Source organism: Micropterus dolomieu, linkage group LG07 (genome assembly GCF_021292245.1).
Source record: "Micropterus dolomieu isolate WLL.071019.BEF.003 ecotype Adirondacks linkage group LG07, ASM2129224v1, whole genome shotgun sequence".
Taxonomy (NCBI): Eukaryota; Metazoa; Chordata; class Actinopteri; order Centrarchiformes; family Centrarchidae; genus Micropterus; species Micropterus dolomieu.
The window spans coordinates 4,104,490-4,131,318 of record NC_060156.1 but is presented as its reverse complement, the minus strand read 5'-3'; the positions used below and the strand labels follow the sequence as shown (position 1 = coordinate 4,131,318).

General features: G+C 39.5%; 1 protein-coding gene across 2 annotated transcripts in view; it reads left to right on the top strand.

Moving 5' to 3' along the window:
* The window catches only part of dnah7 (dynein, axonemal, heavy chain 7), a 78,718-nt gene that overhangs the window by 8,829 nt on the left and 43,060 nt on the right, over positions 1–26,829 (top strand). For both annotated transcript variants that reach the window (XM_046053224.1, XM_046053223.1), the window contains exons 17-31: positions 1,341–1,481; positions 1,615–1,982; positions 3,030–3,216; positions 8,988–9,181; positions 10,993–11,191; positions 11,401–11,541; positions 12,724–12,936; positions 13,048–13,157; positions 17,739–17,907; positions 18,605–18,707; positions 19,515–19,642; positions 19,907–20,119; positions 20,987–21,085; positions 21,453–21,701; positions 22,785–22,934. In XM_046053224.1, coding sequence (XP_045909180.1) covers positions 1,341–1,481; positions 1,615–1,982; positions 3,030–3,216; positions 8,988–9,181; positions 10,993–11,191; positions 11,401–11,541; positions 12,724–12,936; positions 13,048–13,157; positions 17,739–17,907; positions 18,605–18,707; positions 19,515–19,642; positions 19,907–20,119; positions 20,987–21,085; positions 21,453–21,701; positions 22,785–22,934 — 2,664 coding nt within the window. The remainder of the gene's footprint in view (positions 1–1,340; positions 1,482–1,614; positions 1,983–3,029; positions 3,217–8,987; positions 9,182–10,992; positions 11,192–11,400; positions 11,542–12,723; positions 12,937–13,047; positions 13,158–17,738; positions 17,908–18,604; positions 18,708–19,514; positions 19,643–19,906; positions 20,120–20,986; positions 21,086–21,452; positions 21,702–22,784; positions 22,935–26,829) is intronic.

Genomic DNA, 26,829 nt, shown 5'->3' with positions numbered 1-26,829 from the left:
AGTAACGGATGAATATAAAGTGAAAAAATCATTAAACAGGGGACAGTTACTCTGCAGTTACAGTGCAGTGTGTAACTGTACTCCACAGGTGAAACTAAAAAGATTAATGACGTTTCAGTTCTAATGAAGTCAGACAGCTTTATATAACTAAGGCCCTGGAATAGATATTCAGTTCTGCTGCTTCTGCTACAACAATTAACAGTATTGCCACCCCGTTCTTCCTAAAGACACCAATAGTGCCCTTGTAAGACACCGTAGCAACCACCTAGCAACCATCTGGTACCTCCTTAGCAACCGCGCACCATTTCAACCACACACTAGCAACCACCCCAAGCATCCTAGCACCTAAACATGCCCTGCCAACAACTTCACATCTCCTTCCTGTCTGACTTCATTTACCATTTTGTGATAGGAATCAAGCATAGCGTTAGTTCAGGCAGGCAACAAAGTCAACTTCAGCTCACAATTGCAGCACATTAGCTGATAGCAGCTATCTTAAAGCCAGTCACATCATATGACAACACAGCTGATTCCTCTCTTAGCTTTCATTGGCAAATTCCATACAAAGCGCCTTATCTAAGATGCTATAGCCTGCCTGCCCTTGCTGCTTCCTCTGCAAGCACCTTGTAACCTGCCGCCACCCCAGGTCCTGCTTTCAGACTCTGTCTGATTAATCACGTTATTGATGCCTGTTCTGTACCCTGGGGGGGCTTTGCAGCCACTCTCTAACTTATACAAGGTACAAGGTTGCTTATTTGTCATTAGAAGGCAAAAGGCTGCATAACTGTAGGCACGAAGTGAAGGGCAGGGAGATCCCAGAACAGAGCCATACCACTAAACATAACTTACTGTTGCACATATCAGTTATTGAAGTAGCAAAATGGCCATTTATGCCAATACTCATATTAAGGCTGAACAATCCATCGAAATCAAGCAGGAGGTGCAATATTTGTTGAAGGCAAAATGTGTGTCAAAATACCATTTTAAATTAAATATTGTTATACTGCAGAGATGTCCTGGCCATCACATCATACTCTACAGACATAATTTAACTTGTATTTTTGCAAAAATGATACCATAATCATTTAAATGCTTAGATTACATAAAAAAAGTAATTCCCCTAATATTACTAATCATATCGCAATTGCGATATCAGTCAAAATAATCGCAATTAGATATTTTTTCCAATCGTTCATGCCTAACTCATATGTTTGTTCCTATAACAGCTTCTGTGAAATTACCGAAGTGATTGGTTATTCTATCATTTCACTTGACAATTCATTCATTGTTAATCTATTTTTTTCCCCGTGTCTTTGTAATGCAAACCCCTACCCATGTAGGTAGAAGGGGATGTTGGTAACTACTGGCGCACTCTGTACAAGCTGGAAAAAGGCTTCAGTGATGTACCCAAAGCCCTGCACATAGCCACCACTATGAAGACTAAGGTGGAGGACTTCAAGGAGCATATTCCTATGATGCAGGTAAGACCCTAACAGAAAGATGTAATAAACTTTAATTTCAGTTACTTAATAATAGAAATAAACAATAGTTTCAATTCAAACGTATTCACACTAGATTATTTAAGTCTTTTTTTGTACTACTAATCCTTCAAAGGTACTATGCAACCCAGGTCTGTGTGACCGCCACTGGAATGCCATGTCGGAGATGGCTGGCATCTCCCTGCAGCCAGCCGATGACCAGGCCTGTGTGGCTCACTTCCTATCCATGCAGCTAGAACAGCACCTGAGCAGCTTTGAAGGAATCAGCGAGGCAGCCAGCAAGGAATACTCCCTGGAGAAAGCCATGGAAAAAATGGCCAGTGAGTGGGGTGACATGGAGTTCAGCCTCCTGGCCTACCGAGAAACTGGCACCTCCATCCTGTCATCTGTGGATGAAGTGCAGATGCTGTTGGACGATCACATTGTGAAGACACAAACCATGAGGGGCTCACCTTTTATTAAGCCTTTTGAGGTGGAGATACGGTAAGAGATAAGAAGATTCGCTCACTGTTGTTGAGCTACAATCCATTACCAGTGTGTGCATTGCATGCTACAGACAGTTCCCCACCACCCCCACCCCTAATATTAGCTTATCAATTTAGCAACCAACATTGCTCTTTTTTGACAATAGCTGTGTAGTAAGTTTTAATTGCATAACTCAGAATCTTACTGACTTAGATCTTGGCAAATAGTCCCTCACTATCCTCTCCCACTCTGCAGAGGTGAGTGACACTGCTAAATCTCGTTCCTAATGGGTCTGAGCTAGGGCAATGAAATTCGAAGAATAATGAAACAACAACCTGTGAAGACCTGTCTGAAGCTAAAGACGGGAATCTTTTGTCTGTCTCAGAACTGTAGTTAAAATATTCTTTGTGAAACTTGGAAAACAATGGTTTCAATTGAGCACACTGTATAATTAATGCATTACTATTCAGTTTTTATCAGCCTCTGAGTTCTGCAAATGAAACTCTTTAATTTATGAGAGTATAGCAATATTATGTTGCTGTCAGGCACTGTTTGACACAGGATTCCCTGCAGCTTTTAAAATGTATTGTGCCATATTGGGCATTGGGATGCTGAAACAGCTACTGTTTTTAAGGGGGGTGATCCCTAACATTGTTTTGAAAAGTGCTCTCTAAATGAAGGTTATTATTAATATTATTATAATCATACAAATAAATCAGTTTGTCACATCGTGTCTCATAGAGTAAATCCCAACTACTACATATCAGAGGATATCTGACGTTAAATGAAAGATAAATACACTTCTAGGATGCCCAAACCCATTTCACTTTTAAGCAGTGATCATTTTTAAGTTTCTGGTCCTTCAACAAAAAGTGGAAAATGATTTTTGTAAATCAGGTTAAGCTTTGGTATCAAGTGAGGAATTGCCTATAATCATATTTTTGTGAGCCTGTACCTGAGATGGTTTTAGAACATGGTTCCTTATACAGGTCATATAGACCCTGTTTTCAACAATACATCCCTAACTTTTTATTCCCACTTATATGTACTCATTTTCTTCTGTAGGGAATGGGAGGGCAAATTGCTGCTCCTCCAAGAGATTCTGGATGAATGGTTAAAGGTGCAGTCCACTTGGCTTTACCTGGAGCCCATATTCAGTTCCCCGGACATCATGACTCAGATGCCTGAAGAAGGATGCCGTTTCATATCTGTTGACAAAACCTGGAGGGACACCATGAAACAAGTTTCCCTGGTAACTTTGATTTAAGTTTATTTTATTATGTTTGATTTTGTTATTGCAGCAGGATGCAGGACTGATTAGGGAGACCATCTTTAATACAAAGAACTCTGTGTCGAGGGGCACGCGCAGATAAAGGAGCTTATTCTTAGGTGGATCAGTAGACTATCACTATCCAAAAGGAGGAATCTGGGGGATGATCTATTTGCTAAGGCGAAGATCAGAGCATTTAATTTAATTACAGTCAGGATCACTATCATTACTGTAGGGGGAACTACTGTAGATAGAACAGATATGTCAAAAATGACCATAAATGACAATAGGTTTGCAATAAAGTACATTTTAGTAAGTTTATTACAGTAACCCATCTAAGCATCTATTATAGAGCAACAAAAACTCAACCCTAAATTTCTGTGTAGCCAGACATCTGCAGTTAAAGGAGACATTCTGTAAATTTGGCTTTAAAGACCAGTAAGTAGGTGGTGGCCAGAACAATAAAACTTCCCTTGACCAAGGTAAATGTTAATTGACTAAAAATAGGATTGGTTGCTGTGGGTGATACATCAGGGCTATACCATGTACCTGTGCCTGTTTGCCTGTACTTTTCTCTTCATTACCCTACCATTATAGAGATGGCTTGTTGCCCATGAATAAAATAAATACTGTTGTTAAATAAACACAAACTATAAGGTCTAAATCTGAATATTTAGGATGTACTTCATCAGCAACTCAATATAAACCTTTTTAACAGTAACAGAATGGATTGTTAGAGGAGCACATTCCCAAGAAAAATTACAGATCCGTAGACTGGTTGCTGCATTTGAATCATTTCTATTTAACATGAGTGATAGTGATCGTCGGTTACTACACCACACATTACAGTAATGTAATGAAAAAAAAACAATAGTTGGGAATAGTGACATGCTGCAAACTTGATCAGGTTTACTGGTCAGCAGAAAGCTGGTTTTAATGTTCAGGGGCTGCACATATGGTAAAGCTGAAAAGGATCCAGATCCAAATTAAAGTATGACATACACAGCTCAGTCCTGGTATGTAACCAGGCAATCTAGAATATAAGGTTATCTACTATAATCAGGCCAAATTCAACACGCAGCTCTGACTTGTATCACAGTATAAACCTGATCCAGGTGGGAAGAACAAACATAGAAGCAGAAAACAGTATTAGACTAAGATAGGCAGGGAAATACACTGCAGAGAGAAGAGGGAATCCGTAGGAAAAGATAGAGAGCAAGACAGAAACAACAGAACGAGGATAGCAAGTGAGTGTTGCACCAGCATCCTCAAAGAGTTTCCAAAGGGTAATTGGCGTCCTCAGTGGACCTGAAATGAGACACATCAATTTCAGGCAGTGTCGTCCAGAAAGCCCAGGCTGACTGCACCATCAAATAGAAATTATGGATTTTGTCTGGAAGGGGCAGGACTATACTGAGCCACAAAGAAAATGAGGTCACCAAGGGACAGGGAGACTACACGCACAGATGTGCATGCATACAGTCTAGTCTACTGTGAGTTGTGTACACAGTGTTATGGAGCATGTTGGCACAAATGTTGGTACAGAACCTTTTACACTTGCATTTACGCTCACCCAGTTTCATGAAAATATGGGCCCATTTCTTTCTTTCTTATCAAACTTTTGTTAAGTTCAATGAAATTAACTCAGTAAGTACAGGATGTAAGGTGGGAAATCATTCTCATACATTATGCCAGAATTTTCTCTGCCATGTTTTCGTAAAGATACAATTTAATATACAGATAAACAGGGACTACATACTGTATAATTCAATGGATTTCATTTATCAAAGTCATCCTAGACAGAAATATCAGACAAGATTTAAAATACTGGTCATGAGGAAGTATTTGATAGGCAAACACAGGAAAAACACTTTCACATAACATGTAGTTAAGATAATATTGATGTGCATACATGATTAAGCATCGCAAAAAGGGCTTTGTCACAACACATTTCCCTAATGTGTATGATGTGCTGCTGAGTATTTGTATTTTGTTACTAGTGCGCCCACGCAGCTGCTTGGTTACCTTAATGGGCTTAGACAGTCAGGAAGGATTTTTTATTGTTACCAACTGTGTGGATTTAATCAGAAAGTAAATACGCTATTTGATGTTGGCATTTTCTTCCTTGTAAAGGTAATTATGTAGTTTGAGGGCACTGATGATTGTCAAACATTTTCCCAAATGAACAAGCAGACACCTGCTTTACTGTTTCAGAACACTGATGAGAAGTACAGGTATAACAGTGTTCAAGGGTTATAAATCTTGTTGCTGCACCAGCAGCTCCTACTGGTTGGAGAGGAATTCTACTTATTTAGCTTTTTATAGTCTCTAAGAATAACTTTTAATACATATCCAAAATTTAGCTAATTCTAAAAGGTAAGTTATAACCTGTTGTAGAGCGTGGATTATTTTGAATGCAAAGTGAGGCGATGGAGCGAGACATGGCTATACAAATATCATTATGTATTTAAGGGATTCTCAGCAGTTGGGATTGCAAATAAAAAATAGATTCTGTCTGAAGTTTCTGTCATGAAATCAAAGTATGAATAGAGAATGAATATGATTACAAGGCAGTACAAAATGTGGGAAATGTAAATTAGGTTCAGAAACTGTTTCCTTTAATTACAGATGATTCTGCTTGTCACTGTTGTAATCCATACTGACTACCAATGTGGATGTGACTAACTTGTATAGAGCAAGTAGCTCAAGTAAGTTAGACATCACTAGGCATAATCCTAAACGATAATACTAGGCATCCCAAATCTAGCTGCTCCCCAAGACATGAACACGTTACGTACTTCTAAGCCCCAGTTATATGTCTGTGATTTTAGAAACTAAATTGACTTTCTCATCTTTTACTAAATATTTTCAACTAATTATGAGAAATGTTCAGAGATGAATAATTATGGAACGCTAAATCATGACTCACACTATGCTCTTTATCTGTAATCACCAATTTCTTGCAGTGTTTAAAGCTAATAATTCTAATTCACCATACCATGTAGGCCAGTTGTAGGAAAAACACGCCTCCGCAATGGGCTCATACCGCAATACAATCTGACAAAGAACACATCCCTTCATCTGGTCTATAGCATTGATCAGCAGTGCATGAAATTGGAATCATCTCAACTCCATACTACAACAGAACAGTGTGAGCAAAAAGACAGGCTATAGTGCAGCTCTCCTACCCACAAATCACATCAGGGTTTTTACCCGGGCTGTTGACGTCAGATCAACCACTGGGAGCCGCTCAAGATCCACTGATCTTCCACTGCCTTACAGCCTCCACACCTTAACTTCATTTTCCTCCCCTTTTTTATTTGCTGCCAGCTTTAATGTGTCATTTATCTACTATTGCATGCACAATTGCAGATAGAAACAGGGCCAAATCAATTTAAAAGACTTATTTCTATGAACCTACTTTCAGCTTTGTGGCACAACACACCCTGGCCCCTTCTAATGAGCCGAGGAGGGGAGAAACATTTGCCCATCTGAACTCGTGGAGAAGATGACTGACATACTGTTTATTAATATACTGACTGGATTTACCCAGTATACAGTAATAGTCATGAAAAGCATAGATCAGTTAATGTTTCACTCTGCAGGATGCGCCTTCATCCAAGACATTTTTTTGTCCTGGATGTGTGTGGTGTGTGTCGAAACAGTTCTTTAGGTTATGGTTTTTCGCATAACCTGCTATATTAGCTGTGAACAGATCCTGTCCGCCATTGAAGCCATCTGTTTGGTGCATAAAAAACACATTATCACACATAATATGTGCATGGGAACATTGTTATCCCTTCAGTGTGCTCATGAATAGCTTCCCACTGGCGGACTGAATATAAAAATAGCCCTCTTATTACATTGTTCTCATAAAGAAATCAAAAGTCTGATGAAGTCCATGAAAAGACAGAATCACAGTTAATCAATCAGATTTAGCTATACTTAGCCAGTATAATTGTATGGCCCACTGAAACACAGTCAAAGCTTTATCATTTGATTTACCCTTTGAGTGAGTTTTTTTTATCGAATTTGTTGAAAAATACAAATCTAATCTAAATTTGCTTATCACTGGTATTATATAATGACGCCAGAGGGGAAAAACAACAGCCACTGCTTCAGTCATCATAGACAATAGCAAATCATGAGCGATCAAATAGAATCATTATCTCACTCTAGCTACTCTTTGTGGTTGTGGTTTGGAACAGAGGTTGAGGACAGTGACCCTCACTTGATACAAAGCAGAAGGTGTGCAAATCCTCTATTGATTGTAGATTTTTCCAGTGCATCTGTAAGATTGTGAAATTGTTTGCATTACACACACTGCGCAATATTGATTATCTGCTGTGACAGTTTTTTGTTTTAACCTATACATAAATATGTGGCAGCACTATATTTGTAATGTCTTTTTATTGTTTATTTACAGCTATATATTTTGTAACGACATATTATGGATATGGTTTCATGTGAACATTTCATGTTGTTAGAAGATCTGAGGACTCTTTGATAATTCAGTTGTCTATAGTTACAAAACAAAAACAACCTTAAGGCAAATTGATTCACATCAAAATAGTTAATTTCTGGCGGCCAGCTATTTAATTTTGTCAGCTTGTTTTCATTTGCAAAAGCTAGGAACCATGTTGACAAGTGTTGCATCATTGAGAACAGCAACAAAACAAAGATAGTTTGAAATAAAAGGCGGCGATGGCATGTTCTTATATTATTCCATGTTTTTCACTTTGGCTCCACACTAGCTCTTATTTATTCCACTGAGAGGATGAGATCAGGCTGTTCGCTTTTCATTTCACTGCATTTTCAATGCACGCAGGTTCAGGCATTCATTGTCCGACCTTGAAGATTAGATAGCCTTTTTATTTAGGCACTTCCCGGGGGAGACAGTTCCAAAGGATATTGAATTAGTGTACAGATGGGATGATATCAGAGCTGAAATATTTCATAGGTGCTAGACAGGCCTCAGGTGAAATCTGTGTTACTGTCCATTCATAGATATTTTTCATGGTGCTGAGTGACAAGTGGGCCTCACTGTGGAACACAGTCTGGATGTTGCTAAAGGAAGGTACTGCAGTGTTTTAATGTTACCTTCAAGGCAGCAGTGACAACACTGCACTGCTGGAAAAATATGAGCACAACAAACCATCTTCCTGTCATATTTTTTCCTTGATTTACTGAGAGCTGCAGTGTATTAGCAGCACTTTAAACTGTCCTGATGCCTAGGAATTAAAGTTATATATAATTGGAGGAGACACTTGTTCCTTACATATAGGCCGCTTTGTAGAGGGTTGTGTCACTTTACTGGGGAAGAATGTGATAAAATTGCAGCTTTCTTGCAGATATAGAGGCATTTATTGGATTAAAAAAAAGCTTTTCAGTTCAAAGAGGCCAAGGAAACAGATATTTCATTAGCGACTATGTGAAACTCAGGGAAAACTATGTGGTGGTAGTAGTTAGGTAGATATCAGCTATTTGTGCCAATTTACCACCGTCAAACTAGAGACAAGGGATTGAAATTCATCTGGCGTGGGCCTGAAATTATCCAAAGGGGTAAAGCTTGTCCATGTATGTGTCCTCAATATATTAATATCCTAACTACTGGATGTGTTGTTAAGAGTTGGTGATGATAATAAAATGACCCAGTTAGCAGTTAACCTGAGAAATTATTGTTGAAAGTAAAATGAAAGTACATAGCCAAAGTGTATATTGCTTTAAACACTTTTCTCTCCTGTTTGTGTTAGGACAAGCACGTGTTGGCAGTGATAGTGATCGACAAAATGCTAGAGAGGCTAAAAACGTCCAATGAGCTTCTGGAGATGATCCTCAAAGGTCTTAATAACTATCTGGAGAAGAAGCGTCTCTATTTCCCACGGTTCTTCTTCCTGTCCAATGAGGAGTTGCTGGAAATCCTCTCTGAGACCAAAGACCCCACGAGGTAAACATGATATTAATCATTATCCCTGATTACTGTGAATAGCACTGATGTTATTGTCGGACAATCCCTAGCGGTCATGATGAGCAATATACTTGACTGTCCATCAGTAGCTCACTCTCTGGGAGTTCAGTGAATGATACCCAGCAACTAGTCAAAATTATATACAGTATATACACAATGATTAATATAGTTAAACCTAAACCAGCTTCCGAGCCACAGTATGTATGGAGCTAAGAAAATGATGAAACCACGGACCATTTTCCATCAAAAAAGACTCCAAACAGAGATTCAGCATGTGAAAGAAGCAAATCTTGAAAACGGAATAGAAAACAATTAGAAAGAGTTGATGTTTTTGAGAAACTAATGTTAGAGCTTGAAAATATTCAGCTAACTGCAATGCCTACTCAACGTCTGAAGTGGTTTCCCCAGAAGCCAAGTACTTACTGATAACCAACCCTTGTCTTATTTCACCCAGGGCGTTTGTTAAATAATGAATGTGATTCCAGACAAAATATGTTCTAGCCTCTTACTCTCATCCTGCCATTTCTACTTCTCTTCTAGCTTCCACTTCACTATCCCTCTATTTTCTCTTTGACTTGTGGGAATTGTCATCCCATCAGTACAGATGCACACAATCATGAGCTCTTCTGTAAAGAAGGGATTTCTGCAGTAGTGGAGGTGTTGGTAGACCGGGGAGGGCAGTGTAATGATGGGAAAGTACTAGTTTTATTTTTCGAGATATTGAGTGACTGCTTACTGAATGCAGTGCTAGACTGACAAAAGGGCTTGCTTTTATTTCAAGGATATAGAGAAAACGAGGTATCCACTTTTTTATCATTGGAATATGTGTTCCTATGTTCCTGTTGCAACATAGAGGTATGAAGCAGTGTAAAAAAGAAGAAAAATACTTTGTTTTCTGACTCACACTCAAGAAAAGTAGCAACAATAAGAGTGACATCAGCAAACATTGCACTTAAGTTACATTACATTTCTGAGTACCAAAGACAAGGACGGGTTTCACAGCTAAACTCTGACGCATGTTCTGACAAATTCAGTCCTTAAATGTTACAAAAAGTCTTGTTCAGAATGTAAAAGAGACTGTCAGTGAGCAACACTAAGTGATTCAGTTATTCAGTGACTCTACACGGAGAGTGTCTCCACGCTAAAACATATTTGTGAGAACGTTCTAATTCATGAGTGAGTGACCTTGGAAATAGTATTTTGCCAAAATAATCTCAACTCAGGGTCCACACAACATGGAACCTGATTTTTTATTTAAACAGGAAGACTGGGACTGGGAACAGTAAAAATGTGTTGTAGCTTTGAGACACACTTCTTCTCATGCTTCATGTCTGCAGTCTTCAATTTTTCAAAATTTCACAGGAGGGGGACAGGTGTTCAAACGGAGTGCATCATTACTCTTTTATATAATAAATGCAAATTTTAAAATAATTATCTGCAAAACAACAGCATGCACACTCAGTCAGTGTAAATATGGATTAATAAACCACCCTCTCTCTAGCGTTTACCTATAGCCATTAAAAGCCCCTTTATGTAGAATGTCTTATGTTTTTGTGGCATCTTTCAAACTATGATAGACTAAAATAATACATTTTTCAATTCTACAAATACAGGTCTTAAGTATGCAGCATAGCACAGCATAACCAGCATTTGTCTGGGTGATATTGATCCAGACAAATACAGAAAATGTGCTCCTTGTCTGGCTGTTTGTGCAGTAAAAATGACTATAAACAACTCAACAGCAACAGCTGTAGTCAAGTCTTCAATTTTCATGCCTTACTCTCTTCCAGGGTGCAGCCACATCTGAAGAAGTGCTTTGAAGGCATTGCTAGTGTGGTGTTCACTGATGTGCTGGACATCACCCACATAAAGAGCAGTGAGAGTGAAATGGTGCAGCTGCTGGATATCATTTCCACCTCCAAAGCCAGGGGCCAGGTGGAAAAGTGGCTTCTGGAACTGGAGAATGGCATGACTGCCTCTCTGCATAAGGTGTTGTGTGGATTGTTGGTGCTCTAATTTTTAAGCTTCACTTATATACACAATTTTTTTCTGTTCTTATGAGGTTCAAATTCCATTTTAACCACTTGACTCAATGGTTGACACCAAAATTGAGCCTGCATATTCTTTGCTTTCTAGTATCTTCCATGATACAGGTCCCATAGAGTTAAAACCTCTGTCCCCCTTGTGGTCCATTTTAGGTAATTGGGGAGGCAATCAAGGCGTACCCCAATGAGTTGAGGATCAACTGGGTGCGTGCTTGGCCAGGCCAGACCGTGCTCTGTGTCTCACAGGTCTACTGGACAAAGGATATTCATGAAGCCATTAAATCAGGACAGAAGGTGATCAACTGTTTATTGTATTTTTTACATGCATTATATATATATCTTTGTCATCCTGTACCGTAATTACGTTTGAGTCACAGAGCTGATCATCTGTTTTTTCTAAAAGATAAATCCCTCACTATCTTTGAAAAATGTTGTTAAACAACACTTACTGCTAGAGGAGTTTGAAGCCTGTCCACTACATGCACTATTTTTGGTCCAAGTCATCCAAATCATAAAACATCTGTTTTTATTAGGTAACAGACTTAATATTTCTTTTCTGAAACTCATCATCTACAGTATGCTCTGAAGTTGCATGTCTGTATCACAGTTGTAACCATGGCAACATATGCTGTGAAGTATGGCATATCAGACATAAATAAATATAAACTGTATGACAAACAGATTACCTTTAAATCAGTTTGATACTTGTAGTGATGACGTATTTCGTATACATTGCACTATCTCCAAACCATCAGTTCAGCTCTTGAGATTGAGGTGGATATTGGACCAGCTGGCTTGAATGAGAATTAGAAACTGTATTAAATCTGTCAAATCAAGTGAAGAGCATCCATATCTCATTACCTGACACATCTTATTTAGTGGATGTAGCCAGCAGAGGTCTGCTGCCATAACTGGCTGCGGTATAATGCTGTTTCATAAAGTTGGACTGAAAACTAGGGCTGCAACTAATGATTATGTTCAGTGTTAATTGATCTGTTCGTTATTTTCTCGATTAATCGATTAGTTGTTCCAGAAAATTACGGTCAGTGAGTCGATCAGTGTTTCCCAAAGCCCAAGGTGACATTCTCAAATGTCTTCCTTTGCCCTCATCCCAAATAAATTTCGATTCATTGTCATAGAAGAGCAAAGAAACCAGACAATATTCACATTTGAGAAGATGAAATCACAGAATTTAGAAGACTCAAAGTGATTAATCTATTATCAAAGTTGCAAATTAATTTAATCGATGACAACTAAACGATGCAGCTCTATTGAAAACCCCTTTGTATCACAGGTTCAGTTTGTCTTTTAATATTCTTCAAGACAGAAGACATCTTGACAATGGAGTTAGTAGTTGTTGCCGGGATCAAACTTTTTTCATTTAGTTTATAGATGGGTTCTTGAGAGTATCCTCTTTCTGTCTTCATAAACTCCTGCATGCTCTGCCTTCAATTTAATCACGCCCCTTTCCCTCAGGCCTTAGATGCCTACCTGGAGCAGAACAATAGACAGATTGATGACATTGTGGCACTCGTACGTGGCAAGCTATCCAAGCAGAACCGGGTGACCCTCGGAGCCCTTGTTGTGCTGGACGTCCATGCCAGGGATGTGCTTGCTACACTAGTGCAAAAGGGAATAAGTGACGAGAATGACTTCGAGTGGCTTAGCCAACTGCGCTACTACTGGGTGGTATGTAAAAAGGGGAAGAGGCGGGTTGATATAAGTGTTTCGGGGGTTTATTCCAACTCATAATACATACTCAGTGATTGACTTCTAACCTCTGCATCACACCCTGTGCAGGAGAACCAGCTCCAGACCAAGATGATCAATGCTGGTTTGCCTTATGGTTATGAATACCTGGGAAATACTCCACGTCTGGTCATTACCCCACTCACTGACCGCTGCTACCGGTAAAGCTACTACACAAGCACCCTCAACATTTCACTGTTGTCTGTTGGAAATGCTTGCAGTTAAAAGTCTTATTGACTCTGCCTACTAGAACTTTTCCGGCATGTTTTTTTTTAGATGATAAATGCCTTTTGTTGTCAATATTCTTATTCGTCTCATCTTAAAGTAACTGTATGTTGGTGCTGAGCTACTGAGAGTTTAAACTTACTGTGTACCTGAAAATGTTGTGCATCAAACCTGTTTGTTTGTGCACAATGCTCCCCAGCCAGCCACTAGGGCAGTTTGCCAAGCTTTTAAAGATTACTGCTAGAACTTGGCTGACTATTGTCTCTATAAGAGCCTCTTTATCTGCTTTCGCTGTGAATGGCAGTTTACTGATCACCGTGTATGGTTACAATAACAATAATGACAATTATAATAATATGAATAATATTCTAGATTAATATTATATTCATTTAGATTATAAAATTGCATTTTGAACAGCAATTTGTATCATCTGACACTGCATGTGTCAATAATTAACAACAATCATTGCCTTAATTCACTAATAAATGATTATCACTGTATTGCAGTTGAAAAACATATTACAGTTTATAGAAGAACGAGGCTCTGGTCTCTAAAAGCCTCACACTCAAAAGCTGCCTCCTTCCACAATACAGCCTTCCTGCAGTGAGGCTCTCAGTCACATCAACATTTTACTAAATGTTTTGTCAGCGAGCTTGAGTGGATCTATTTTGACATATTTCTATCGACGCTAGTGCTGAGCAACGCTTAAAATTTTCAATTGTGATTAACTGCATGATTTTCTGCAATTAATCGCATAGTAGTAGTAGTAATTTTAATTTAAATTTACTGCTATATATATAAAGCGCAAAAACATGTGGTTTGCAAACACTTTAAACAAATAAGGTGCTCTTTACCAGCAGTATTCTCTTTACACAGTAGCAATAAAATATTTCTTGTAAATCTCAACTTAAACATTAATGTAATAAAATCAAATATAAAACCAAAGCTATTTGCCACTGCCAGGGCATTACCTTTTATCTAGCTTGTAAAACAAGTTACAGTCCAGAGCCAGTCTATGTTCAGTAGCAAGTGTCCCTTGTCGAGCACAAGGCGTAGCGACAAGCGTGCGCTCCCGTGAAACTGTTGCTGTGGTGCTCGCCTCACGCACACGCCCGTCTGCTGCCGAAGTTGAATTGTCTTTAACTTTTTGTACGCAATGTGGAAGAGAGACTGATGCTCGCTCTTTGTGAGTTTCCAGAATCTAAATAGGACATTAACAGGAGGGAATTCACATGGCAGAGTATTCCTGCAAAACTAGATGAAGGACAATCAGGTCAAGTTATATAGCCTATAATTTTGTATAGCGCACAGAAGCCGTTGCCATGGTTTCTATCCATAGAGCGAGCGCCTGCTGTTTACTCGCGGAGCCCTGTCTCCCTTTCTGACCACCGTCCGGAACAAAGAGCAACCCCGCGGGGCCAAGTGACTATGTTGTGATTTTAAGATCAGAGGACAATATGTTGATGGATTATCACAGACTAGTACATGTCAAAGTTTGGTCTGGGTGCTGGTTTGAAACTATTTCATTATTTTTAATGGCATCAAATAATTAGACTTTCTGTCCTGTAGTTTGTCTGCTTATGAAGCATAATGTATAAATTATCACCCAATTCTGTGTTACACCTTCTTAGCCAACTTCTTTCCAACTCATTACCACTAGTTTTACACCTTTTTTTTGGAAATCAGGGTCAGAAAATCTAATTTATATGAAAGTATGCTTGGGCATGCCATAAACTGGCCGTGGCTTCTTTACTGGATTAGAACCAGCGAGCATCAACAGACCCAAGTATGCCTGCTGAGGTATTTGATCGATCTTTGCTGTACACATAATGCCCATGTTGTTTGTCATGTCCAGCACTATCTTTTCAATTTGCTCTGGCAGAAAACACCTTATCTGTTGAAGCATATTCCTCATCTTCTTTACAGTTGTGCTTCTTCTCATAAATCCTTTTCTTCTGCAGATTCCTCCTGGTCTCTCCTCCTCAACAGGGTTCCAAATTATATCAAGAGCCTCTGACACAGAATAGTGTGGTAGAGCATGATAGGGAGACCTCTCTCGTGTTGTCTCAGACTAAAAGGGCTAAAAAGCTTCAAAAGCTCAGATTTATCAACTTTTGTTGTTGTTGTGAAAGGCATATCAAAGGAGTGGTAGGAGCACGTTTACAGAAATGTACTTACACTGAAGAAAATTCTAAACGCAACACTTTTGTTTTTGCCCCCATTCATTGTGAGCTGAACTCAAAGATCTAAGACTTTCTCTATGAACACAAAAGGCCTATTTCTCTCAAATATTGTTCACAAATCTGTCAAAATCTGTGTTAGTGAGCACTTCTTCCTTTACCGAGATAATCCACCCACATCACAGGTGTGGCATATCCAGATGCTGATCAGACAGCATGAGTATTGCACAGGCTTACCTTAGGCTGCTCACAATAAAAAGGCCACTCCAAAATGTGCAGTTCCATCACACAGCACAACACCACAGATGTCTCAGGATTTGAGGGAGCGTGCAGTCGGCACGCTGACTGCAGGAATGCCCACCAGAGCTGTTGCCCGTGAACTGAATGCTCATTTTTCTACCATAAGCCGTCTCCAAAGGCATTTCAGAGAATTTGGCGGTACATCCAACCGGCCTCACAACCGCAGACCACGTGAAACCACACCAGCCCAGGATCTCCACATCCAGCATCTGCACCTCCAAGGTCGTCTGAGACCAGCCACCCGGACAGCTGCTGCAACAATCGTTTTGCACAACGAAAGAATTTCTGCACAAACTGTCAGGAACTGTCTCAGGGAAGCTCAGCTGCATGCTCTTCGTCCTCATCGGGGTCTCGACCTGACTGCAGTTAGTCGTCGTAACTGACTTGAGTGGGGGTTCTTTTCTATGGGGGTAACAGGGTAACATATCCCTCTGGTGACCGCATGGATCCACCTTGGCCGGCTCTGGGACAAGTGGGGGCGCCCTTCTCTGCCATCCCACACTGCAGTTAGTCATCGTAACTGACGTGAGTGGGGAAATGCTCACAATAGATGGCGTCTGGCACTTTGGACAGGTGTTCTCTTCATGGATGAATCCGGGTTTTCACTGTACAGGGTAGATGGCAGACAGCATATATGGGGTTGTGTGGGTGAACGGTTTGCTGATGTCAGCGTTGTGGATCAAGTGGCCCATGGCGGTGGGGTTATGGTATGGGCGGGCTTGTGTTATGGCATTTTGAATGCACAGATATACGATGACGAGATCCTGAGGCCCATTGTTGTGCCATTCATCCACGACCATCACCTCATCATGGAGCATGATAATGCATGGCCCCATGTCACAAGGATTTCTACATAATTCCTGGAAGCTGAAAACATCCCAGCATACCCACCGGACATGTCACCAATTGAGCATGTTTGGGAGACTCTGGATCGGCCTATACGACAGCGTGTTCTGCCGATAGCCAGCGACTTCGCACAGCCATTGGCGAGGAGTGGACCAACATTCCACAGGCCGCAATCAACAACCTGATCAACTCTATGCGACGGAGATGTGTTGCACTGCGTGACCTTGATATGCCACATCTGTGAGGTCGAAGGAGAAGTGCTCACTAACACAGATTTTGACAGATTTGTGAACAATGTTTGAGAGAAATAGGCCTTTTGTGTACATAGAGAAAGTCTTAGATCCTTGAATTCAGTTCATGATGAATGGGGGCAAAAATAAAAGTGTTTTGAAAAATGTAGTTTTGAAGTTTTGTGTGTGCGTGCGGGTGTGCTCACATGTGTGCGCATCTGCTGGAAAGCACAATTGACGTGATTAATTGACTTTTTGCACCACCGGGTCAAATCTGACCCGGGAAGACCACAAGTGGAACCAATTTGAATAAAAATACCCACAATTCAGTGAAAGTAGTGATCATTTTGTTTGTTTGTTTAGAGCGTAGTGTGGAACCATCCATTTTATTTTGGTGATATTTCATGAAATAAAACCATATTTTTCATACAAAAACATTTAAAAATGGGTCAAATTTGACCCGAAGACAACACAAGGGAACGTTCGTAACACCGACATCTTCCATAATACTAATCAGCATGCAGTGTGTAGCTATCCACTTCGCTGTGGCATTTGATCGCTTGTCTTGCTTTTATTTATCTACTTCTCCCACACGCTGCATCTGGCGTAGTCTGCCGAAGCCTCCCTACACTGCTTTTTGGGTGGCTGATCAATCCCACCCCTCCTGTAACGCACAGTTTGACTGTATGTGTAGGCCTATTCAAAGCCAGTGAGTAACGGACTTTCAAAATAATTCTGCGTTAATGTGCAATAAAATAATTGTCGGCTCATTAATTAATGCGTTAATATGATAATAACACGGTAATAACATGATAATAACACAATAATAACACAATAATAACGCGTTAACATGCCCAGCCCTAGTCGATGCACATAGTACAGTGAGGAAACGCATAATTGCATTAATCACAAGCTACAAGGTGTTACATGAGCTTTCTCCTGTCTGTTCCTTCTACTTCAGCACTTTGTTTGGTGCTCTCCACCTCCATTTGGGAGGGGCCCCTGAGGGCCCAGCTGGCACAGGAAAAACTGAGACAACCAAGGACTTGGCCAAAGCTGTGGCCAAGCAGTGTGTGGTCTTCAACTGCTCTGATGGATTGGACTACATTGCTCTGGGCAAGTTCTTCAAGGTGACTACAGTTCTCTTGCCATAAGTTTAAAGAATTTAGAATTGTATTTCCAAACACACAGTTATGAAAGCACACATCATTAAATATGGACACACACTAAGAAGCCTTTTTCCTACTTCTGATAGTTAATCAAAAGTAGATATTCCCATGTGCCCTCTTCTTTCAGTTGGAAGTATGTCAGAAGAACATATACTTCCACTTTAGAATATACCACTCGCATACCTACGAGCACTTGAGCGAGTCAGATAATAGAAGGTGGCACACGGGTTAAATTCCCCTCCCATTCTTTTTTCCTCCTGTCCCTGAACGGCATACAAACATTTAAATGTCAGTGCCTACACACCACTACCACCTGTCCTTGCAAAGATAATGCAGTGCTGTACTGCAGTTGTGTTTGCCTTTCCTTTTTGAAAGCAAAAATATATGCAGTCAATTACACATGTGCATTGCTCCCGTCACAATACCCAAGTGTAAGAATAGTTGAATATTAAGATTTGTCCTTTCAAAAATAGCACTGCTCTGATGGCTCAGACAGGGAGCCTTGTCTACTGCCTGCCCAATACTGCTGCAGTCATGTGATTATAGTTAATGTGTGTGTCTTGAATGTGGTAAGCCACTCTATTAATAAAATGTGTGTGTCTGCGTGTGCCAATATGTATGTGTGTGTGTGTGTGTGTGTGCACGCATGTGTAAACAGGGCCTTTTGTCCTGTGGAGCTTGGGCCTGTTTTGATGAGTTTAACCGCATTGACTTGGAGGTGCTGTCTGTGGTGGCTCAACAGATTCTCACCATACAGAGAGGTTTGTGCTGTTTTTTTTGGATGCTCTGTGTTTCTTTCCCTTTGATCTTTGCATAATCTGGCACTATACCAGAAACAAATTTGGCGTATTCTCACCAGCTAAAAAAAAGCAGGTTTTAGACTACAAAGAGATGCAACATGGAGCTAAGGCAATTTGTGTAGCCTGGCCAGCAGAACTTGAAGCACAGCTTTGTTCAACGCAGCACAGCAGTGTGTTCAATGTGTGCTACGGGCGTCGAATGACTGGTTTCATAAGATGCAAGAGCCAAAAAGGAATAAAGATTTTTCTTAACCCAAAACTAAAGTTTGAAAATGCTAATAGGTTTCTGTTACTTTACTGCTGCTAAAACAATTTTTCACAGTCGTTTTTAGACCTGGGGGTTTCCTTGTGTGTAGAGAGTATTGTATGTTGAACAGGTTATGCAGCCTTCTCAAGGGAATTTGTGATTGTGGGCTAAATGAAATTGACTTGATATGACTTATCTGACCCAAGCTTTTAAAGCCTCTGAGCCCATGTCCACAAATGTTAAGGTGTGTGTATTTGTATTAGTATGTGCACCAAGGTGTGCCCAAGCCCATGACATGTCTCTGATGGGCATGTGCATTTGTCATCTACTGATATGGCGGACATTGCGTCTACAGATATGCTCCTTAGGGTGTGCTCATTATAAAAAAAGTGTCCAAAGAGGCAGCACCCTAAATGCACAGTAGGAATAAAAACACCAATCAATTAGCACCCTTTAAGAGTGCAAACATTTTGACGCTACTCTTCAACACATGCTGTATCTAACTGCATCTGCGTGTCCAGGAATTTCCGCCCATTCTGAGATGCTGATGTTTGAAGGGACAGAGCTAAAACTGGACCCCTCCTGTGCTGTGTTCATTACTATGAATCCTGGCTACGCTGGACGCTCTGAGCTACCAGATAACCTCAAGGTACAGTATCTCAGCCATTCTTTTTATTTTAACTACATTACTACTGTTAATATAACTACTATATAATACACATTCATAATTGAGGAATTTGAATCACAGTTGGAAAACCAGCATCTGTTCTGCCAGCATCACGTCTGCTAAACAACTTGAAACATTACAAACGCAAAAACTGCTCAAATTAAACTTACAGAACATCATAAAAATGCATAACTTTAGAACTACTTCAATTACTTTAAAAATTAAAAACTACTTTCTTTACACCAGGCTCTCTTCAGGACTGTGGCTATGATGGTACCGGACTATGCAATGATCGCAGAGATTGTTCTCTACTCGTGCGGCTTTGTGACTGCACGGCCCCTGTCGGTGAAAATTGTGGCCACTTATCGACTCTGTTCGGAGCAGCTGTCCTCACAGCATCACTATGACTATGGGATGAGGGCTGTCAAGTCTGTGCTGACTGCTGCTGGAAACCTCAAGGTAACACAGATTCATTTTGACATGATGGAATTTTTAGTTCATTTACCTGAATATTTTCCCACAAATTTATCCCAGTGTCAGTTACATACCGTGCCAATTTCAGCGTGTTTGTTTTACATTTTTTAACTATCATCGTTTAATAGCCTCATACTGTTATGGTTGATTTCTTGTAGAAATGATGCGTATGTGTAATGCAGAACAATCTTTGATCATTGAACTAAAAGACAAATGGTAAAAAGTGTGCCTAATTGGGGTGTAACAACATCTCAACTCTTGCTCAGTCCGTGCTGATGAAAGTGGTGCTGAACAAGTTAAAAGGCAAACATGCACATAGCTGAGTGTAATGTCTTGCCTCATCCTCAAGACACATTTGTTTCCATTTTTAATGCAGAGGAATCAACTTTATTCTAAATACAGTTGGGTTACATTTAGGTATATCTGTGATACTATTTTGATTGTGTGCACAATTAAAATCATATTTGTGCCACTCTATGTGGTAATAAGTTTATAGTAAGTGTAATAAGACAGTCAGCAATCTTAGGAATTGGCCCAAACCTCCCTATTTTACAAACACAACATGACATAGTGCAGTGATGTGTGAGAGAGGAAGAAGACCTGTCATTTTGGCTTTCAAAGAGAAAGTTATCAACAGGTGCCTGCTATTTTTTTTACACTCACAGTTAAAATTTTGCTTCTGGAAAGCAGAGGTGTCATTTAGACCCTCTCTGCACCTTTACAGTGACTTTACAGTGACACTTGTCTTTGTAAAGCTCCACGATTCAAACTTCTCTCTCAAGCTGTTCCTTTAAAAAAAAACAAAAAAAACAACTCATGTCTCTTTCTCCTCTTCTTCCTTGGGCACTGCAGCTCACATTTCCAGAGGAGAATGAAGACACCCTGTTGCTGAGATCCATTATTGATGTCAATCTGCCCAAGTTTCTGGCCCATGATCTGAAGCTATTTGAGGTGTGATAAAGTGGAGCTTCGTCTGTCTTGATTAATGGAGCGATACACATCAAGTGATGTCAGTCCGTATTAATTCCAGTCAGTTAATTTGGAACCCCGATGCAGAAGGACAACTTAAGTCTGTTTGAGTCAGAACAGTTCACTGCAGTACGTGTGTGTGTGAATGAATGGTTGTTTACACTGAGTTTCATTATTTGTCTAATTGTCCTCGCCCTACACATCTCAAGGTGAGTGTGTGTGTGTGTGTGTATGTGAGTAAACTTTCCTTTGTCGTGTTGAAAACTGTGTTTAAACATGTGTGTTCACTCATTCAACTCCAAGATTCCTCCCTCACCGTTCCCCAACTACTTTGCCTTTCCACCTCCAGGGTATCACCTCGGACCTCTTCCCAGGGGTCAAGCTTCCACAGCGAGACTACAGCATCCTGCTGGAGGCCATCGAGGAAAACTGTCAGCGCATGAACCTGCAACTCACAGAGTTCTTTGCTGAGAAAATCCTGCAGATCTATGAGATGATGATAGTGAGGCATGGTTTCATGCTGGTGGGTGAGCCCTTTGGAGGCAAGACCAGCGCCTACCGTGTGCTGGCAGCAGCCCTTCATGATGTCTATGAAAAGGTATGATGTCCTGTTCCAACCAGTAGGCTATATAGGAAGGTAGATGCTGTGCTCTTCATCTGTTGTAACCAAGAATCAGGAAGTAAAAGCTGGGCATGTTGATTATTATGAGAAATTATGAAAGAATTGTGATTTAAGAAGTGGAGAAAAGTTGCACATTAAGCTGCAAGTTGTTTTTTAGCCTACTACATTTTATTATTTCTATTCCTTGTCCTTAAGTCTTGATCAATAGCTATTTTAAACCACTTTGTTTTTTTTTTTGTTTTCATTCCCATAGTTGTCCTTGAGGTCCAACGTATTTATTATGTTCCTGTCAGGTAGTAACTTGGTCCATTTGTCAGAAATTTTAGGGAATAAGCCTTATTTTCAGATGGTTACCCATGCATTTTTTAATTGTATTTTATGACAAATCTTGATGGGGTTTCCTGGGTCCTTGGGACATGAACTTGCTTGATCAGTAAAATATATAAACCTTCCCGTCAAGTAAAAATATGTGTTGTACTCAATATCCAAGGCTTATCTGAGCTACATGTTTGTCCCAAGTAAACACATCCATCCAATTTGTCAGAACTGTAGTCTTTGTTTAGCAGTTATCGATCTCACAGAGAAGAGCAGAACTGGCTTGTTGTATTTACATGGCTGAGAGGGCTGAGAGGCATCCCACCAAGGAGACAGATGAAGGCCTTCTGATGGAACGCCTGGGAATGCAACATTTATCATCGTCATCCTTGTCACTGCACATCCACTGATCATGTCCAACCCCCCTCCCCCTTTTCTCCTTGTTTTTTTCTTTCCAGCAGCTTTTTTTTCTCATTGTTTTTAACTCAAAGTGACACCTTGTCTGAAAAGCCGTTTGTTGCAGTTTTTGCTTCTCTTTCTCAGTTAGCAGAAGTCCTGTCATGCAGACGGTGATCTTCTAAGCAATTTATGAGTCTTGGCAGAGACAAGTTGGTCATTGTGGAGGTTCATTTTTGTTGTTGTTTTGAGAGTATGTATTCATATATTGTATATGTATGAGTGTGTATGGACATACTGTAACTAATTTGTATTTTTGTGTTTTCTCTATGTCTGTTGTTACACCAGGGTTTGATGGATGAGAACCAGGTACAGATCACGGTTATTAATCCCAAATCCATCACCATGGGCCAGCTGTATGGCCAGTTTGACCCCATTTCTCACGAGTGGTCTGATGGCATCCTTGCTATCAGCTACAGGGTCTTTGCTTCCTCCCAGGTAAAATGGTTGTCCAGAGTACAACAGATTAAACAGTTTTATGTTCAGACACAATCAAGCAAACAAACAAATTATTAGCAACATGCTCCTTAAGACACTTATACAAGGTCAACATTTTGCCACTTGGGAGCTTGTTGCAGGGTTAGTCCCACACTAGCTGTTTTTCTTTTGCGTACAGAGCACTTTAAATCCATTATCGCACAATGTTCTCCCTTTTTTTACATTTGTGGTAAAATTTACATATTCATAAAATATTTCACCTGGCACAAACGCCAATATAGTACCAATTTAGGAGACGATCTGTGGGGCTATAACACATCCTGTTGGCTCCTCTGTTTTCACCTTTTGCTTAATAATGTGTATATTCACATATTATAGCTTTAAGTCTGACTATGATAAGGTTGTTCAGTCCCCTCCAAAGGAAGGAAAAGTATTTCTTCCAAATCCAAAACCTGGGGCCAGAGAAATATAAAAGACCTAATGTCCTACTTCAACATTGTCTTTAGGTTTTAGAGTCTTCTATGTGAGTAGCACCCAGGCAAATTCTTTAAAACTGCTGACACCTTGCCATGTTGTGTGTCCATTGTGTGATGCACCAAAACCAGCTATATTTATATATATATACAGTATATATATATTAATATATATATACACAGTATATATATATTAATATATTAATATTCTAATATTCTTTTTAGTAATTTTAGTTTTTTGAACAGAAGAATGGCTTTCTATTGTGGTTAAACTGGTAATCAAGCACAAAGCACGAGTACTGTTGCTATGGTTACCTGTAATTTAAAATACCTTGCAGACAGTTTGGAACAGTACTGTTGATATAACCTTGGATCTATGTTTGAGGTGCCCAGTTAAAGTATTTTAATGGTCTCCTGCCAGTCATTCACAAACAGGTATTTTCTGTTGACTTGCTATGAAACATTTTAACATTCCTCTGGGTTTGTTATTGTGGAAGTCAAAAGCTGAAATCATTCTGATGTTTACGGGAGTGGCTCCCTGAGTTATAATGGAAGGTGGGAAATCCACATCATCGTCGTGAAGGTGCCACACGTCCTGGTGAATGAGCAGATACGCTAGAAAGGTGTCATTTTATTTAACCTTTATTTAACAAGATGATCTCATTGAGATTTAAAACCTCTTTCTGCATATTGACAGTGCACAGTTACAAATACGAATACCAAGCACACGGACAACAACAAAAATCTTACGATTCATAAACTTAACGACATTTGACTACTTAAAAGTACAGTTTATAAAAACCGTAAGTTTAAAGGATTAAAAGCAATGAAAAGAATTTATAGCATCTTACTTCCAAGTCTTTCATGCGTTGTGTAAATTCACCAAAAGAGATCAGATTACATCCAGTCACAAATCTCTTTGTTTCTAAAATAAAATCCTATCTTTTGTACCAGTTTATCAATGTGCGATTTAAAAGAGAGCTGATCATCAATTAATATACCCAAATATTTGTACAATTGGACTTGTCATCAGAGAGTGATTCAATTTCTCAAGGTCATTGATTAAGTCTGTGCCCTGTGTTTATACAGGCTGCCAAAAATCAGAACTCCTCTGAGATCTATTATTTTTTTTTTCTTGTACAACACGACTTAATACTGTATGCAGTCGTTATGTAAAACACTGGAAGCAAACACCACTATGGTTGCATATGATTTTAAGTCACTTTTCACAGTGTACTAACAGAGCTTATGTGCTCTCTGTTAGTTTCATTGACGCCTTTTCATCCAAAAATATCAGACATTTAAAAAAAATATGATCTTATGTTTATTACACACAAAACTGCTCTGAAGCTGTTGTCCACAGTTATGGTCTTAATTGATCGCTTTTTCACGTGCATCCAAAGAGACGAGACAATGATGTTTCACCTTCAGCTACTGTTCAGGATCCGAGGGATCACAGTTGTTCAGGGTTCTTTTTGATGTAAGCTTCTAGCATTTTAGCCATCATACAGCTCTCGACATCATACAGTAGACCTTGAATCTCCAGTATAATATAGTAGTATAATAATAATAATAATAATAATAATAATAATCTTTATTTGTGTATATATATATATATATAGTATATATACAAATATATATAGTATATAAACACACTTATCATTTAAAATCGAAATATTTGGGTATAAAATTATTGGCGACTTCAATATAAACATTTTAAGTTATAAATATAGTTATGAATGTCCAAGTTCAAGGAAAAGCCGAAGCTACAAAGTATTTTGGGGGTTTGTTTTCCCTCAGAAGGTCGACAGGTGACTTTTCACTTGTTGTACAGAGATAGCACTTGTTTATCTTGACCTTATGATTTCTCCTGTTCAAATCCTGACAACAGACAATGATCACAATTAGCTCAAGAACGTAGTAATAACATCTTAACTGACACTTGATATCAGCAGCGATCACAGACTTTAAAACTGACACTGTCGCTATGGAAACAGGCATTTGAAGCAACTTTGTTTCAGGGGTTAAAGCATTAAGTCTCTGTCCCAGCTACTTTGTGCTGTGCAGCTACATAGGTGCTGTGACTTTGCTTGGCAATGTCTGCTCAAAATAGACATTCAGGCGACCTACTTGTAAGGCAGCACCGAGATGACAGCAGTAGAGATGTAGAATTATGCTATTGCATTTAAGCTGTGTGATTCCTCATAACGAGTAATTCAGAACTGAATCACTCAGAGCAGAAAACCGCCGCTGCACTAAAAACATAACATAACTAAAGCATGTTGCACTTGTGGCACATTGGGATGTGACCAGAGGTGCAACCTACTCAAATGTTTAATGTCACAGGGAGGTGTGCAGCAAGAAGATGAGACTGAGAGGCATTATTGTCTCCTCAGTCTCAGTTTTACAAGTTTAGGATGGATCATTGTACAATAGTCATGACATTCCAATTCATTTCACGCTGGTAGAAAGAGAGGCTGCGGTGACAGGGTAAACAAAAGAAACATTTTTGTGTCTTGTAATGTTAAATTTAGATCTTTAATAACTCTCATTCATGCTCACAGACTATAGACACACACGGGCAGACGATTTACAGATCGCAGTGGAGGCATGTCATAATGGAAAATCATTTGTTCTCCCTATTCTCAAATTGTTTCCAAATGAACTTGTCATTTTAAAAATTGTCTCTGTATATAAAGTTGTCACTTTACAAATTGTTTTTTTTTTTTGAATAAGGAGTGTGTGGAGTGGTTATGACAGCCGAGGCGGTACACACTGAATGCAATGAAAATGGAAAACGAGATCAAGCTTTGTCTTAATTCAGTTTCAGAAAAGTAATTTTCCTTTCTGGGCAAAAGTCTGTCTTTGTTTTGCTCTTTTTTTCTGTATTGTATATTACTGAACTATTTTTGTGTACTAATCTGGAGTCAGCAGCAGTGTAGTGTAATAAACTCTCTGCATAGGCAATGTAATTTTTATTTCAGTGCCAATGCTCTCTGTGAGATCATTACATTGCAGCATACTCACTTTCCTCTCAAGCACCAGATGGCCCCAGCCCAGGCATTTCCGTATTTCAACAAATCAATTTAAAGCACAGCCCTTGTAGCCCATTTAACTAGAGAATTGACACTTGTTGTCAACCTCCATTATGATTGTGTAGGTGTTAATTTCATTCAGTTAGCAAACATTATTTGCCTAGATTATAATGCACAGGAGTTCTTTTATGACCTTGCAAGTATGCACAGGGATTTCTGTTAGTGGGAAAGAAATGAATACAGTATGTGGAAATGATTAAAGGATACAGGCACTGTCTTTATAGACCAACTGGTAGAACGTGAGTTCTTTTCCCTGCACTTTTAAGCTTTCTTCTAAACTTTAAAGCCCCTGAATACTTAAGAAATGCTGCATATTTTAGCACTGCA